Below are 16,827 nucleotides of genomic sequence, written 5' to 3'. Positions count from 1 at the left end.
GCATTTCTGTGACATTTCAGTGACTTGAATTGACAGTGTCACTTGTCAGGGGCACTGAAGGGGAGAGGTGTAGCACAACTAGCCAGGAACTGGAGTGGATATAATTCCGCCCAATAACCCGAGCAGAACACTCCTCATTGCTGGGAAGGGTTGTTTGTGCAAGCTGGGTGCTGAGCTGCACTTGGCAAAGTACTTTCCAATGTGCAGCCATGACCTGATTTATTTTAAATATTTGCAGGCTTAGCTATGTGCTTGGCCCAGCAGCCGTGTTAGTGCTGTTCCTTCCTGTTTGTTAACCAAACCCCAGCACTGGTGGGACCAACTCCCCTCTTTAATGCTGCTCTTGACCTGCTGAGCAGAAAGTGAGAACAGCAGGAGGCTCCCCTCTCCACAGCCCTGCTCAGTCCTTGGGCATTGGAATGCCCACTGCCGTGTGCCTGCTGAGGCTCCTGGCCTCCTCCACCTGCGCAGGGCTGCAGTAGTCCTGCAGGAAGATGGAGGCCAGGTTGCTGAGGCGCGTGTTGGCCGAGAGCGAGAAGCGCAGCATGCACTCCACCACGGGCAGCGCCGTGGTCTGCGCGCGCGACCGCGGCGTCGTCAGGAACATCAGCGTGGTCACGGCCGACACCACGGTCTCCTCGTTGGAGCTGGACAGGCAGCTGATGATGGGCTCCACCCCGCTGGCCTCCAGGATGTACTCTTTGTTCGTTTTATCCAAGCACAGGTTGCAAAGACCACCTGGAACCGCAAGAGGAAAGTGTCTGAGGTGATGCAAATTCACCGCTCATCCTGTTTCTAACATCCAGATCTTCTGTATGGATGGAAAATTCTTAACGATTCCCTAGGCCATGTGTTTTTGATTGTTTCCAACGATTTTCCACCAGCACACTCCTCCTGTGTGTCATTAGAGGGCACTGTAACTGCTGCACATAACTGCTTCCACAGAATGATTCCAGGAATGCCCACTCATCCCTACTGGAAGACACAAGCCAGCAGTTTATTGCAGGTGCTACAGAAAGCCAGAGAATGGAGGTAACAGAGTTAGTAGCCAAGAAGCACAGAATGTTTGAAGCTTGAAACTTCGAGATGCAGCCACACACCTTAAAAATCAAATTCATTTAGTATCATCTCACAGAACCACTCACAGCATCTGGCCCCTTAGCTTATGTTCAGACCATGAAAAATCGTGGTAAGGCAGTTCCTCAAAAGATTTATTAAAATTGTCAAGTAAGCATTCTAGAAGACCAGCTGCCAATAGCAGAATGGACCTGTACAATGTACCTGGCAAAATCTATGTATTAATGACTGCTTCTCTACAGGACAGATTTCAGTAAAAATTAGGTAGTGTTTAGGATAAAAAACTAAAATCCTTTGCAGCTAGTGTCTTCATTAAGCTCTGTAAGGACATGGAAGCCACGCCTGCCTCTGACTTCCCTCCCATTCTGCACTAAACGAGGCTTTATGAGCACAGTGTGAGTTTGTTTTTGGAGCATTTGGGGCGGGTTAGGGACCAAACGGAGCGCGGGGCCGGTGTCCCTGCCCCGGTGACAGCGGAGGGTGCTCGGGGCTGCCCTTACCCATGGCAAACTCCACCAGGGTCTCGTTGTCCTCGGTCAGCATATCTAGGAACAGGTCCAGCACCTGGAGCTGCCGCAGATACTCGTAGTTGCTGGGATCGTAGGCGAAGTTGGCCAGGTTCGCCAGTACCTGCTCCTTGGCCTCTGCAAGGGAAAAGGAAAAGGGTCGGGGGTGTGAGGAAATGCTCGACACGGAGAGGGCCAGCGGAGCAGCGGCGTTTGTTACCTGTGCTATCCGTCACCTGGAACTCGGTGACGAGCGCCTGCAGATACTCCAGCCGACCCAGTTCCATCAGGGAACACCGCACCGGGCTGCCTATTCCCCCGGGCAAGGCCGGCTCAGGGACCGGGTGTAGCGAGGGACGGAGACGAAGCGGCCGCCGCTGCGCGGCCGGAACAGCCCGCCCGCCGCCATTTTGTGGGCGGGACAGGGCGGCGCCATCTCCCCTCAGGAGGCGCGGGAGCGGCCGCCATTTTGTGGGCGGGGGGCAACTCTAGTCTCAGGCGATGAGGTGGTGCCTGCTCCGCGTCTCTGTCTTTTTCTAAATACACGATATATAATTATATACTTTATATAAAAATAAATGAGCTGTGTTGAGATATTTGACTGTCTCATGATATGGCAGAGCTTTGCTGTTAAAACGGTTGGTTTTGCAGAGCAGCTAACCTTTCCCCCCTGATTACTTAAATAATTTTCACCTCTGTGTATGTTTTGCTGTTCCATCCCAATGGTGTTGTCCTTGCGGCAGTGCTGCTCCTGGATCAGTTCCAGTTTAAATAACGGGATTGCAATACATGAAGCTGAGGGAGAAAAGGTAAAAACAGGACACAATACTTGCACAGTGAGGGAAATTATCTGGAGGGGAAAAATGAAACAAAGCCAAGGAGTGAATTAAAAGAGCAGCAGGTGATTCCATCTTGGTTGTACAATGGTTTGGGTACAGAGCAGAGCAATTCCCTTGTCTTGAAGTAAGAGTTCAGTGAAATCACCACAGTTTTACGTGCTGCAAGAGGGTTCAATTATGGTGCATGTTGTGCAAATATCCAAGGTAAAGGTTAATAAAGATCATAAACTGTGGGAGTAGACTCTGCAGAAATTTGTACTGCTTTTATTGAAGTAATTACGTGCATGGCTGTTCTTCTGTGGATAAGGCAAGGAACAGGCCGTGAGAATATCTTGTGTTTTGTGTTATCTCAAATACAATTGATTTTCCTATCAAGCAAATTAGTCATGGACTGGTCCAAATGGCACCAGTGACAAGAGTTGGTGGGCTGATAACCCCCACAGCTGAGGGCACTGAAATATCTGCCCATAACTACATTAAATAGAAGGATGAGCAAAGAAGCTTCACTGAATGCAGTAATGCTGAATTTTTTAACATTGTAATGGTGTGGGAAGACACAGAACATGAAAGGGAAGATATTTATTTCTACCTGGTATAAAAGTTTAAGTCTGGCTAAGTGGTAATAACTTCAGCTCTTAGCATGATTATCAACTGAAGTCGTTATGTATTTATGTGTATGTCTAAATATATACATGTATTTTTATCTGCATATTTGAGTATATCTGAAAATGATCAGCAAAGGTGCTACAAAATGTGTCTATGTTAGAATGTTTTGCTACTGTAGTAAGAAATCTCTTCTAATGTGTGCCTTTGTAAGTGGTAAGTATTGCTATAGTTTAAAGCCTCATCTGTCATTAAATAGAAGGCGAATGAGTAATGTGGGAAAGCAGGGCAGAGAAAGCAAACACAGGCAGCTAGTCCATACAAACAGAGCACTGCTGGGATTGACTAATAAGGGGGGAGAACTGTGTTTAAAAAGGAAAAATGCGATTACTTCTGTTTGTAAGAACTGCACTTACCCACCCAATATTGGCTGTATAGTTTAATGGTCTGAGTGCTCCAAGCACTGGCTGTTTGCCAGAGCAGTTCCCAGAGCAGGGGCCGGTCTAGCCAGGGTAGTCACAGCTCCAGGGGCTATTCTGGTGACTTCCATAGCACACCAAAGCCAGAATTCAGGAAATTTTAATTTCTAGTAGTTGTTTCTTTTCTTATAGCTACTAGCTGTGTCTGCAAACAGCAAACCAAGCTCTTAAGTGATTTTGCACTTCAGAGGTGTCTTAGTGTGTGTAAGATTGCTGTAACCTTAATTTGGGGTTTATTGCTATTAAATATAAATCATTAATATTGAACTTTCCCTCCTTTGAGCTCCTGCTCAAGGCAGCTTGGAGACACACATGGGAGAGGAGATCCATGGAAAGGAGAGGAGGGGGTGTTTTTTCTGTTATGGGAACTAAGACATCCTGTGGAAACACAGCATAAAATGTTACTTCTGGTCTGCTGAGGATTTGCTTCAAACCTGTGGGTTGTGGATTACTTTTAAAGGGTCTGCGGAAAGTAACCAAGGGGGGACAACCCTGTTTTCAGGCTTGAGTTCTGTTAGAAAGGTTTCAGTCAGCAACTTGAGAAATGTTAAAATAACAGGTTTGTGAATTGGTTGTTTTTCTTCCCAGAAACCTCCCTCTGCACCTGTGAATAAGTCCCAGTGACCCCAGTGGTAAGTCTGGGAGTATCAAAAAGCCCTTCTGAAAAGCACTCTCCTTCCCTTCCATCCTAAATTATCTTGCACAATCAAGAAATGATCAAAACAGGCTTCTTTGCCTTGGTGTAGGAGGAGCTCATCTCCGTGTCAGCTTCAGTTGGTGAAGATTTTTTGGTTTTGCCCTGTACATTTCCTTTTTTATGAAGCAACCAAGGCAAAAACATTACAGGTAGGTCAACTGGCTCCATGCAGGAGGTGCCTTCCATTGCTCCTTCACCTAACCTTTGTTTCTTGTGAGAAATTTTGGTGGATTCTAGTTTACACCATATCTTGCCTGTTTTGCCCAGGACATTTGTAGCAGTGGTAGGATCTGGGGCTACATAACCTCATATTTCTGTAAGAAAACAGAAAGGGAATATAGAAAAGTGAAAAGAATTTAAAATTTAGGAATTACACACAGAGAAAATGACAGCCTGTTCAGCTGCTTAGCTGTTTATTTGCAATAGCTAGAAGAAATTTGGGACTTAATCCCTTTTTATTGCTTTTTTGTGAGAAAGCCCCCTCATTTTCCTAGGAATGTACAGCAGTCTCTTTTGGTAAACTGAGAAGCACCAGTCTCTGTTTACTTCATAGTTATGAACCATGTAAGCATTACATAAGTTAATAAACACATGTGATGAGAGATTAGATATGTATATCTCCCCCTAACCATCTTATTTAATTATAGGTTTGATCAGGAAATGCAAATCCTCCTGGGTCTGTGATACCAGGGCAGTACTGGAGAAGATCCTGAGCTGTGGGAGCAGGAGCCCTTCTGAAGGGCTGATGCCCTTTCTGTGTAAAAGCCACCTGTGAAGCCATCACAGTCTCTGAAGACCTTGGAGTCAGTTCATGCAGAGTGGGTTTTTAAAATTGGTTTGTTTTGTCTGGGGAGCTCTAATGAAAGCTGTGGGTTTGTCACTGGGAATGTGATAGGTCAGTTCTCCACAGAAGCACTGCAGCTGCACTGCATTATTGAAAGCTGTTACTTCTTCTGTTTCACTCCCATTTTGTGCTTCCATCTTTTTGATTGTTCTGATGTGTTGGGTTGTCCTTATCCACGTGCTTCAGGAGCTGTTACCCACATCTGTTGGATCAGGGATGACACAGAATATGAACAGATTGAGCTCCTGCTGCAGCCATTGACAGGGACAAGCCCAAATCCTGGGGATGTGGCAGAGAATGCCACTTACAGTCAAGGCTGTATGGATAGAAAGTCAGCAACACTGGCTTTTCTCCGTATGCTTTCCCCATGGATTTCTTTTTAAGTTCTGCTTGTGCTTATAAGAAATATAAGTTATGTTTGTACAAAGTTCTCCATAATGAGAATGCTGGTGTAATTGGGCTCAAAAGTCTAAGACAAAAGAGCTGAACTGATCTCCACAAAGAGGAACTACAGTTGCTTTGTATTTTGCCCTATGAAAGGATGCATATCCTTTTTCTTAGGTCTAATATCACCCTCCCTGCCCCAAATGGGTTCCAGTTAATGCTGAAGTGTGTTTACATGAGCCATGAATTCTCTTTTATGATATATTAAACTGCACTTGAGATATCAGTAGTTATACAACGTAGGCACTCCAAGGCATGGTGGGTTGTTTTTTGGGGTTTTTTTTTGAGGCTCTGGAGTTAAATTTTGAGGCTTTGAAACTGTCCTTGGCATGAAGAACTCCTGTGTATGCTTCATAGGAGAAAACAGTTGATCTTACTGAGATTTGTCTGAGTTCTACAACCCATCCAGCTGCTTTTGTATAATATTTAGAGATGTGGAAAAGAATAACACGCTTCCTGTGGAAATGTTTGACTTGCCACCCCCAACATGGGAAGCAAACAGGAAGCCTGTGCACCAAAATTGCATATTCAGAAGAGGCAACAATATTTCTTTGGGAAGAACTACCCATTAATATGTGTTATCCAGCACTTCCAACTGGAATGTGCTTGTGAAATTCCAGTGACTTCTTAAAGGTGGTGACTTAACCCAATTGAACTATGCCAGCTTTTGTGTCCTGGTGCTGGGTCCCATGGCTGTTATCCTATGGTTTGCTTTAGGAGAGCTCAGATCTCTTTGTGCTTCATTCCTTGGCTGGTGCTGGGTTCTGTGCTGGGCCCGTGGTCTGGATCTCTGTCTTGGAGTCTGACAAGGCCCTGTGGAGTGCAAGTGCAGAAGGAGGATGACAGTAGTGGAAAGCAGACTGTTTTTTTCTGATCTGCCATCAGTGTTGGGCCATGTGTTGGTTTGTACAGACCACTTCATGGTGTTGCACTTTTCCCCCCGTCTTTATTTTCATATGCTCGTGATGTACTCAACTGCTGGAGGGGATTGACTTACAGCCTTTGGTTCTGTCGACATTTCACTGTATTGATATCTGGAGGGATTGTCCAAATGTGCTTTGGAAGCCTCTCTCAATTTGGTTTTTTTTTCCAGAGCACAGAAGCTGAGCCCCATAAATAATGCAGCTGATATCAGGAAGAAGCTGGAGGTGTAGAAGACGTAGTGGAAATCACTGGTTATGTCTACCAGGAAACCTGGAATAGAAATCAAAGCTTAGCCAAAGAGAAGAGGCACTAAAGGCATTCAGTTACATCAACGTTAAACCTGAATCATTCAGCAAACTGCCATATACAAAAGACAAGAATTCTCTCATGAGTTAAGTTCTATTCTCTGGATTCTAGTGGTTGTTTAGTTTTTTATTTGTAGTCACAAGTCAGGTGATACTTCTGTAGAAAGTATTTCTCAATACACACAGAAATCAGGAAAGAAAGGAAATTGTAATTTTTCCCCAACCTGCTGCTTCATTTCATTTGCTCAGCAGAGAGCCCTTGTGCCACTGCCACTCAGTGGCTTTTGGAATGAGTGACCCTATTACATCCTGGGGCAGAAAATAGAACAACTAGATAAAGGACTAGCTCAGAAACTTACATAGTAAGGTCTCCAAACTGAACATTTGTCTCTAATGCTGTTTGATGAAGGATAAGGAAATTCACAGCACAGCAAGATTATGACTAACATAAAGTGACCTCAATATAAACCATTTAGAAACATGAGATATAGAGGGAGTCATTTAACACTAATATTAGAGATGGAAAAGTGATACTTAGGCCAAATACACGATGCCTTCCATCATCATAAGGCTGCTTATCAATGTGGAAATACTGGAATAATGTTTATTTGCTTGTATTTTTCAGTCAAGATTGGTGATGTTTCTTTCCATGGTGTACTTTCCTATAGCAGATTTTAGGACTGTGAACAGAAATGGAGCTGCTTTTACTGTGCTTTTTTTTGCCCATCTGCTGCTCCTGTCAGAGATGACCAAGAAGGGACCTTTTTGGCTCTTTGAGAAAAGCGACTGACACGCTAATGGCAGGGAGCACCATGAAATACACTGCATGTTGCCACCACATTATTGAACCAGACACAATTTTCCTGCTGAGTAGCCACAATTCATTGTCTGGAGAAGAGAACTAAAGCATGAACTGAGGCTGACAAGCTCAGGTTGACATTTGTTATTTGTTGGTCTTTTGAATTGATTGCAGGAGCAGGTGTGTCCTGGACAGGTCACTTAGTGCCATTTGGAGTGAACTGTGAATAATTTATTAGACTGAGAGTCTTAACTAGCTCCTTTCTTGTCTCCAGAGAAAAATTAATATGCTCCAGAACTTGGAAAGAAGACTGAACAGAAGCTTTTACTGTGGGGCTTTTGAATAATGTAGGACTGGTAATAATTGTGAACACAAATAATTCATTTAATGGGATGTTCACAATTTCTTGAGACTTCATGGATAAAGCAATGCAAACTGGTAAAAAGGTGAAAAAGTTCATAGCTATTCCTGCTGGCTTCTTGCCACTGGAAAAAAGCTGTCATTGCTCCCATATGTATCAGATCACATACCAAGTAATTTTTTCAGTGTGATCTCGATGCAGCTGTAGAAATTACTTTCCAGCTGTCAAAAGAGGCTGATGATTCCTTTCCAACCGTACCTTTTATACTGCTCCCTTTGCATAACTCACCTACACCAAGGGTTTGGAAACTGGTGACAAGTGCTTGGGAGCATCAAGAAGGGGAATTAGGGAATTTCCAGTTTCCACCACCTTTCCCCCAGCCAGGCTTCATAGCCTCTCTCACCTGTGAGCGGGGCCCCGATGAGGAGGGTGGTGCTCTCTAGGATGGTGAAGAGCCCTAGAGCACTGGAGAACCTGTCCATCTCCACCACATCCATCAGCACCTGGAAGGTGAGCGCCCCGACGCCGCTCATGGCTATGCTGAGGATGACGCAGTAGAGGATGAGCACACTGAACTCGGCTGAGATGACACAGATGAAGTTGCTGAGGCCGCAGAGGAGCACGGCCAGGCTGAACAGGTAGATGCGTCTCCCCGTGAAGACTCTGTGTCCTGAGAGCAGCCCTGTGAAAGGGCGGATGAAGATGTTGATGAGCCCGATGACGGAGATGAGGAGGGCTGCCTTGCGCTCCTCCACCCCGTTGTGGATGGCGTAAGGCACAAGGTACACATGGGGTAAGGCAAACCCCATCATCATCCAGGTGACTCCAATAGTGTAAATCTGGTAACCTTTGTTTTGACAGAAGATGTCAAAAGCCAGGTACTTCTGCAGCATCTGGAAGCATTTTGTCCTTTTGGTGTGCTGCTGGAGTGTGGGGTGGTGAGGAGATGCTCCATTGGACAGCTGTGCCTCTTCTGCTCTGCTCCCTGGCTCCTCTTCGGGCTTGGCAGACTGTGGAAGTGACCCTGATGCCAGCTGAATGGGTCTCATGATGGCTCCACAAACACAGCCGTTCAGCAGAATTCCTCCAAAGATGAGGAAGGTGTTTCTCCAGCCCATCTCATCCAGCAAGTATTGAGACAGCAGCGGCCACAGCGTGAAGCCCAGGGAGACCCCGGTGGAGGCCACGGCATTGGCCAGCGTTCGCCACCGTACAAAGTAATAGCCCAGCACAGTCACTCCTGCCTGGAAGCTGAAACATGATCCCAGACCTAAAGATGAGAATAAATGATCTTTCTTTGTTGTCTTAAATGGTGAAAAGAGCCCAAATTCAGGGGGTACCCACAGATGATTTCATCTGCCATTGAAGCATTTTCTGACCTGCCAGGCCACATAGCCCCCAGGGATTGATTAATACTCAGAAACCCCACACCAGGATGAAGAACGTTGTTATGTGTAAATTAAACTATTTGTGTTCTTGGGTATAGTAAATATACTGATCTAAAATGACGTTTTTCTGGGACACTGTGCAATTCTTAAGTTGCTATGGAATTGTTCATTAAAAGCTTGGATTTTATTCCACATGCAATGAGCAGTGCTGCTTTCCTGATGCTTTCATCAGGGCTCAGGGATTTGCTTGTTTTTTTCTCAAAGCAGTGGCCACTGCTTAACTTGCAAGATCCAGCAGGAATGGTTACAGAGTAAGGAATTAATTTCTCTGTGTTATTAAAAACCAAGAGTTGAACGTCAGTTACATAGGAGAAATATTTGGAAAGGAAGAGTTCCCATCTGTTACTTCTGTTCAAAACCAACAGGGTCTTTTGTTAGAAAAAAGATGTCTCCATTCTCCCCCAGTTTGGGAGTGGTGAAATACAAGCTCAGGGAACCTGAGAAGGACATTATCGCAACACATTATGTTCCAAGATTGGAAAAACAACAAAACCCCTCCCTTCTTGAAAGACAAAAGGCTGAGAAGCTACTAAAAAGAACAGACATCCTTTTTCTCCATTTTACCCTCTGGAGACCTGTAGCTTTTTCCAGAGAGAAGCACTTCCCAGTGAGCTTGAGTGGGTGAGTTGTGTGCTAAAGGGGTGTGAAGGCCAAGTCTAGTGGCTGTAGGATTTCTGCTGTGCTGGGAGGCTGTTGAGTTCTCCTGTTTCACAGATGAGTGGGAAAATGTGACCACTTAGCTGGGGCTCTCCCACTTCCCATCCCTGCTCTCTGGTACGTACCGGTGATGAGGCCAGCTGTGAGGTACAGCTGGCTGATGGACTTGCAGAAGGAGCTGGACACCATTCCCAGCCCGCTGAGCAGACCTCCCAGCATCACCACGAACCTGCAGCCAAACCGCTTCACCAGGATGCTGCACAGGGGCCCTGGAAGTAGAGAAGGAAAAGGGAAGCAGTTAGGGATGAAGGAAGTGTTTTGTACCTGCTGGATTGCTGCAGTTATCAAATGATGTAGTCTAGAGACCCTGAAGGTTTTCCCAGCAGCTTAATGTAGTGGAGGAGACAGGAAGAGAAAATATTTTCTGTGATCCTCCCAAGTGCTTGGCCAACTTGTTGGCTGAGGTGATGACTGTCATCTGCTGGGATTTTGACCATCAAGTAGGATGTGCTGGATTTTCATTAAAACCCTTGGAACGGGACTTCTGGTGAATTCCACGAGATTATGAGAAATTACTTGTTTGTTAATGACATTAACATCCTTCATTTTGGGGCAGGGAAAGATTAGATCACATCTGCAGCCTGCCAGTGGGGAAGGTGCTTCTCTCTGCATTCTCTGGGAGAAGAAGATCTGAAGGTATTTTCTTTTCCTGTTCCCTCAAGAATCCTCAAGGTTTTCCAGGTTTTATTAACATTTTTCCCAATTCTGAACACTTAAGGTTATGGAAGCAAATGCAAAATGTCTGTAAACTGCAGAATTAGGAGTCAGTCAGTGTAGGGAATATAACCTGTGGCATATTTGTGACCTAAATCAACATCTGGTTTGAAATAAAATCCACACAGTCAAGTGAACAGTGGAACATTATTAAAATTAGGAGTGCAGCTGTCTGTATTTTGATCTGCTTGGGAGATTTTCGCCTTAGACTTCAATGGCCTTTGAAAAAGTGTCCAGCAAATGTGACTGGATTCTTTTTCCTCCTGCTGAAGACATTAAGGATGGCACTGCTGTTTAACTAGCCCAAGAAGGCATAAATTGAACACTATAAAATAATGAGGTTGACTCAAAAAACCATAAGGGTTTGTCGTGATTAGTTCCTGGTTACTTGTTGTCTGGGTTTCAAATGTTATTTCTCACTTGCCTGGGGCTTTTGTGCTTTCTTTTGCAACAATATCAACAAAAGTGCTGCATTTATATGAGTTAGTGCAGAGTGTTCCGTGTGCATGGATATCTAGGAGCAGGAACCTGTAATGGCCTGAAATTCCCTTTTGGACACAGATGTAGCACCCTAGGTCTCTCAAATTATCTTATAACAAAATAATCACTAATGGCTTTTACCTAGGAACGCAGCACCGATAATGGAATATGTTTGGCTGAGTTATGAGCTATTGTTTGCCCTATGCCCTTCCCCTTTTCCTTCCATAGCTCTCCTGCATGGAACCTTCTCCCAGTACTGACTGCTCTGCCCATTTCCCTTTCTCTTCCAATTTTTGCAACAAATAATTTTTTTCCCCCTTCAAATCCTCTGAATTAAAAGGAATAAATGTGAAGAAAAGAGAGTGGCACCTTTAAGAGATACTAGTGACAACAGCATGCAATTTTGGGAAAGATTTAAGTGCTGAAATGTAACTGGAGAACTTGAATTAAGTAAAGCCCTCTCCAAAGGAGGTCAGAAGTTGCAGCAAAAGCCATATGTGCTTGGCCTGAGAGGGAAGCTTTGATCTCTGTTTATTTTGGGGTTTTTTTGTCTTCTGGTTTATGTTACTGCTGCCTCCTGCTCCTGGGGGAAAGCATAAATCCTCCTGTGCTCTAACACCCTGCAATAGGAGACATAACTGGCAAGCAAAGTACAACTTTCTGGCTGTGGCCTGACAAATTCTATTGTGAATATCAACACAAAGCTATTCTTTCCTTATCTAATTTATAACTTTTGGATCTATGTATTGTTGGGCTGTTGTTGTATTACCTTTTATAGTGGTTCTAGCTTTCTACACAACAATTACTTCATTAAAAATGACAGGATAATTGACATTCTTGTGGATACTGCCAGAGTTGTCCTTCCTGGACATGCTGGGACCAAGCTGCTTCTGAGACCGTTTCCCAGAGCCAGCAGGTCCCAGTTGGATCCTCCCCACTAATGACAGAAGGATCACAGGGGCTGGAAAGCAGGATGGGGAATGCCCAACAGCTTCCAAATTCCAAGCCCCGAGGATAGTGCTTTATTTCTGCTGACTCTCAGTGGTGATTCCTCCCCTTGTCGCTTCCCTCGACATCTCTTTCCATCTGCATCTTGATATTCTGGACCCAGCTGTTTCTGCTAAGGTGCAAACTCTCAGTTCCATGCAGGTGGCTGCTGGCCATATCTTGCATGGTACAGACTGAACCTGCTATAGCCTTCACATCAGTGTGACTCAGGGCTCTGGGGTTGTTTTTTTGCTTTACAATGTAGTATCAACTTTCACCAGCATTGGAAGGGAGCAGGAATGAACTCAAGGAGAAGCTTGGATACATGGGCAACACTGGGAACTTTCCTTCTGTTGCCTGGTAGGGTTTGGGTTGTCTGTTTATCAAATAAGCACAGAATTTGAATGGGTCATGAAGCACAGACCACTCATTGGGAAGTCCTTGAGCTGCTGGAGATTTGGTTTTCTCTCTGCAGAAAAAGAATCCCCACATCTCTGTGTGGAATCTGGGACCACTGCCCTGCGCTGCTCCCATGTTTTTTTTGAGGGGAAAACCAATGATTCACTCCAGTATCCAGAGAGCACAATGCTCCTTCCAGCCCTGCAGCCATAGGTGCTGCCTGACCCACATTCTGCACTGCTCCAGCCCTGCTCACATCCACCCCGATGCCTGCGTAGGTGTGTGCTCCATGCCACCGCCCAAGGAGCTGCTTTTAAGGCTTTGCCTCAGCTGGCAGCACCGAGGAGCTCAGCTTTTGGCATCTCTTCAGCCACAAAGAACAGAGCTGTCATGTGGCATTTGGAAGGAGATGTGCTCTCGTGGACAAGATGAACCAAGAAAGCACCGCAGCTCCAGCACTATGTGCTGGCTTATTCAAAGAGCTTCTGTGAGAAATAACTGTGTTTTTGCTGATGTGGAAAAACTGGGCTGAGAAAGGGATTTGCCTTTGATCAAGGGTCTTGGCTGACTCTGAGAGTGACAAAAGGGAGCGTGGAATCTGTGGGCATTTAGCTTTGGACTGTGGGATCCAAGTGTCTTGGAAGTGCTGTGTACTGCCCAACAGCCAGTCCCTTCCATTAATGAAATGCTGAATTACATCCCCCCACCAACAGCACAAGGGCAGGAGGTGGAAGAGGCCATTCCCTGCCATCACTCACCCCCTCCGTGCAGCACGGCCACCATGATGGACGGGAACCACGATGTCTCGCTGTTGCTGGCCTGGAACTCATGCTGGAGGTCCGTGAAGAAGATGCCGATGCAGGGGGGGAAGCCCAGCGTCAGCCCCTGCAGCACCACTGCAGCCAGCAGGACCATCCACGCCCATCCCTGGTCCTGGGGCTTGGCAGTGCCGCGTCCTGCTGCTTCTCCTTGGGGCATGATAGCTCCGTTCTCCTCTCAGCCAGTCTGCTGGGGAAGGGAGTGCAGCTACCACGCAACCCTCAGCCCAGTGAACAGGCCTTCAGGGAAGAGCTGATGGTGTTCCTGAGGCTCAGAGCACCGGTGAGTCCCACACCTTTCCCAGCTGACACTCTTGACTTCTTGCTCTGCATTTCTTCCAGCACCTCCCTTCCTTCTCACTACAGGATCCTGGCACCAGATTGTTTAAGAAACCGCTGCCTTCTCCTTTTATATTTCACAAGACTGTGACCACAGCCAGGTAGAGGACAGGACCACACCTCCTCTGAGGTATGAATTGGCTTTACCTAGTTCCGCCCTTATTTTCCCTTTCACCTGCTTTCATCATATGGAGTCCCCTTGCTGGCAATTGCTAAGGTCACTCAGTCCCCGTGCCGAGGAGGAAAAACTGCAAATGCCAAGCAAAATAGAAACCTATAAAGGCTCTGTGTCACAGCAGAGCTCAGTGTGAACCTTTCAGGAAAACTACACCTACGTACAAAGTGCTGGTGGTGAAAAAAACATTTTAAAGGCCATTAATTAATTAGAATCCAGTGATGGCAGATAGGCTTTTGCTTTACCTCTCTAGAACTAGAGCTGCTTCTGAGAGATCCCAGTTTGGATTTCTCTGAGACTGACAGAAACATATAGCAATAGCATTCTGCATCCTCTCCACATGAATAAACATGCATAAAATAATAATCTCTGGCAGCTGGATGAGCTCAGAAAAAATGCCCATAAGGTCAATGCACAGCACAATATTTTCTTAGCACTCAAACTGTGTTTTTTCCCTAAAACAGCTGCATTGAGGTTTTGTGTGCAGCTTTAGAGATGAAGAATACTTTGATTTTGCTCGTTATTTCAAATATGCCGTGGTGGCAGAAGGTTAGTTTCATACCTCAGGCTGAGAGCCGAATTTGTCAAACGGAGGGCGGTGCCGCGTGGCTGCGGCTCATCCCCTGTGCGCGCAGCCCGGTCAGCTCATGGCCCACGGTCAGACCCTTCGGCTTCAGTAGCGACTGCAGCCTTTGATGAAGTCTTTTGCAATATTAACCTAGGCATCATTTCTGTAAACAGGGCTCTTATGCTGCCTGGCTCACAGCCAGAGAGTGAAAAAAAATAGAAAAGGCTGGGAGCAGAGGGGGCCCGTGGGAAGGGGCTCTGAGATGCAAATCACGGTGGTGGTGCTCAGCACACTTTAATCCTTTGTCCAATTTAGCTGGGCGCAGATAATGCAACTAATTCAAGTGCTTGTCTCTGTGGTGTGAATTAGCTGGATAACAGCCTAAAACCTCTCCCCGGCAACAGCAAACCTGCAAAAAAAGGCAGAAGCACAGCTCTTCTCTGTTCCCAGCTGCCCTGTCCAACTTTTGAGTTTGTCCAGCAGATTCCTGGCTCCCCTCACATCTCCCTGGGTGCCTGCCTACGGGGGAGGACTCTCCAGTGGGGCTGCAGACCCCATGGCTTTCGTCCGCCTTCTGCCCCAGGCTGCAGGACACTTTTCCCCTGGGCAGCCCGACCTGCACAGTCACTGCAAGGACCCTGGCATCAAGTGCCACACGACCTCCTCGCTGCCTCCTTTACAAAGGTAAAGGAACAAGATTATTCCAGCTCTGCTTTAGCGCCACACCGAGCAGCAGCAGCGCCGCGCAAAGCCGCGGGTTAACCCTTCCAAGGTTCCAAGGTATCCACCGAGATAGGATGGACGGTGTGCAAGTGGAGGGCTGGTGTGTGTTGTCCTGCTCCTCTGGGCTTGATGCTCTTAAGCAAACTGCTCCTGGTGTTGAGCAGTGAACGTGACGGGACTGGGACACCTGTGAAACATGGGCAGATTTTCACACGCACGTGATCATCCCTTCTTAGTAGGGCTGGGAATAGGATTGGAGTTCACAGCAATAGCCACACCTGGGTGCCTCCTGCAAACAGTGTGCTTTTGTTGGGAGCAGGTGAAGAGTGCAAAGGTGCTTCTCTCTACCAGCCTGTGGAGCACCTGAGGACACACGGGTGCCCTGGATGGGACACACGGAACAACTGCCTGTTTCAGTCTGTCTCTCCAGCCTCTCTGGCAGTCACTGTCTGCCCCGACAAACTAATCCTCTCCTGTTTGTGTCTGAGTGTTGTTTCTTCTTCCAGGGATCCCTGAGACATCAGCATCCAAACCTGGGATTTCCCTAGCTGCTGAGGAGCAGCCCTGGTAGCTGTTGTTTATGACAGCAGACCAGGAGTCCTTCTTCTTCTTCTGTGCCTCAGTTTCTCTCAGCTCTGATGGGGGAAAAACAGCAGCTGGCATGAGGGGTTCTGGCTGCTCCCTGCAAGAACAGGGAGTGTTGTGTCCCTTTATGCCAAGAGAGACAAGAGCCTGGGGTATTTATGTAGCTCACCTCAAAGGAAGAGGTTTATATTTCACAAATACAGGTTTATGTTGTGCAAATAATGGTATTTATAGTCTTCAGTAAGAGCTTGTAGCTGGGGCACCTCTGCAGGGAGATGAGCAGCCCACTTCTTCTCTGGAGTCACTGAGGAGGGAGACCCAGGCACAGGGTCCAGCAGGAAAGTCAGGAGTGTGGCTGGGGGGACAAAGAACTGCTGCCCAAAGCAATGGGGCTTGGAGGGGTGCTCAGAGACTGGACAATGCCTGCAGCTTGAGAGCAGGAATGCGATTGGAGAAGAAGGTTTCTTGCACCATCCTGCCATCAAGCTCAGCCCTGGCATGCACTGGACACATTTTATGAATGTGTAAAATAAGCAGCATGTACAGAAGCAAGAGTTTACTGTAAACTGAGCGGGGTGGTAAACTGCTTTTTGGGGTCACTCAATGTCTATTGAGGGTAGGAGAGCCAAGCACTTGTCTTGGTAAATACCTTTATAAGTGACTTTTAAAGTACCTTTTCATCCTGAGACCACGGCTTGCTTTGCCGTCCTCTCCCATGTAGCTAATCTTGTATACCAGCTGACTTTTCCAAGGTCATCCAGTGAGGTGACAGCAGAGAATCCAGATTTAGCTCTGATTAAAGCATCAGCCCAAGTGGTGCAGCCTGGCCCAGTGCTATGGCTTCTCTCTGCTGGATGTCACTTGTCAGCAGTTGCTTGCAGCCCTCGGGGACAGGCTGGGCACGGTGGTGGTGGCTGCAAGTCCCCTGCTCTCTCCCTGTCCTTGCCAGCATCTTACAGCTTGGAAAACCAGCCCTGAGCTCAGGAGACTCAGCAG

General features: G+C 46.6%; 2 protein-coding genes across 5 annotated transcripts; both read right to left on the bottom strand.

Annotated features, from left to right (window-relative positions):
• Nucleotides 1-299: 299 nt before the first annotated feature.
• On the bottom strand, nucleotides 300-1,935 carry ARMC7 (armadillo repeat containing 7). Its single transcript, XM_074555030.1, has 3 exons — nucleotides 1,804-1,935; nucleotides 1,578-1,721; nucleotides 300-738 (listed from the first exon to the last, which is right to left on the bottom strand). Exons 1-3 carry the CDS (start codon nucleotides 1,868-1,870, stop codon nucleotides 401-403), a joined length of 549 nt encoding a protein of 182 aa, XP_074411131.1. The 5' UTR covers nucleotides 1,871-1,935; the 3' UTR covers nucleotides 300-400.
• Nucleotides 1,936-4,859: 2,924 nt separating this feature from the next.
• On the bottom strand, nucleotides 4,860-15,386 carry SLC16A5 (solute carrier family 16 member 5). Of its 4 annotated transcripts, none has more exons than XM_074555027.1 (5): nucleotides 14,518-15,386; nucleotides 13,382-13,631; nucleotides 10,109-10,252; nucleotides 8,282-9,148; nucleotides 4,860-6,683 (listed from the first exon to the last, which is right to left on the bottom strand). In XM_074555027.1, the coding sequence occupies exons 2-5, from the start codon at nucleotides 13,599-13,601 to the stop codon at nucleotides 6,442-6,444; spliced, it is 1,473 nt and encodes a 490-aa protein (XP_074411128.1). In that variant the 5' UTR covers nucleotides 13,602-13,631; nucleotides 14,518-15,386; the 3' UTR covers nucleotides 4,860-6,441. The 4 variants fall into 4 exon arrangements, with proteins under 4 accessions (XP_074411128.1, XP_074411127.1, XP_026654064.2 ...); XM_074555026.1 differs by having other exon boundaries at nucleotides 13,382-14,028; nucleotides 14,518-15,385; XM_026798263.2 differs by having other exon boundaries at nucleotides 13,382-13,628; nucleotides 14,518-15,226.
• Nucleotides 15,387-16,827: the final 1,441 nt, after the last annotated feature.

The sequence above is a fragment of the Zonotrichia albicollis genome, chromosome 19 (assembly GCF_047830755.1).
Source record: "Zonotrichia albicollis isolate bZonAlb1 chromosome 19, bZonAlb1.hap1, whole genome shotgun sequence".
Lineage (NCBI taxonomy): Eukaryota > Metazoa > Chordata > Aves > Passeriformes > Passerellidae > Zonotrichia > Zonotrichia albicollis.
This window is presented reverse-complemented; position numbering and strand designations above follow the sequence as displayed.

What these genes read in the sequence shown, in the direction of transcription:
- ARMC7 (XM_074555030.1), bottom strand. Translation starts at nt 1,870, where the DNA reads ATGGAACTGGGTCGGCTGGAGTATCTGCAGGCGCTCGTCACCGAGTTC. An exon ending in CCAGGTGACGGATAGCACAG is followed by an intron (nt 1,722 to 1,803) that starts GTAACAAACGCC and finishes TTTCCCTTGCAG; the next exon opens with AGGCCAAGGAGCAGGTACTG. An exon ending in CCTGGTGGAGTTTGCCATGG is followed by an intron (nt 739 to 1,577) that starts GTAAGGGCAGCC and finishes TTGCGGTTCCAG; the next exon opens with GTGGTCTTTGCAACCTGTGC.
- SLC16A5 (XM_074555027.1), bottom strand. Translation starts at nt 13,601, where the DNA reads ATGCCCCAAGGAGAAGCAGCAGGACGCGGCACTGCCAAGCCCCAGGAC. An exon ending in GGCCGTGCTGCACGGAGGGG is followed by an intron (nt 10,253 to 13,381) that starts GTGAGTGATGGC and finishes CTCTACTTCCAG; the next exon opens with GGCCCCTGTGCAGCATCCTG. An exon ending in CATCGGGGCCCCGCTCACAG is followed by an intron (nt 6,684 to 8,281) that starts GTGAGAGAGGCT and finishes TTTCTATTCCAG; the next exon opens with GTTTCCTGGTAGACATAACC.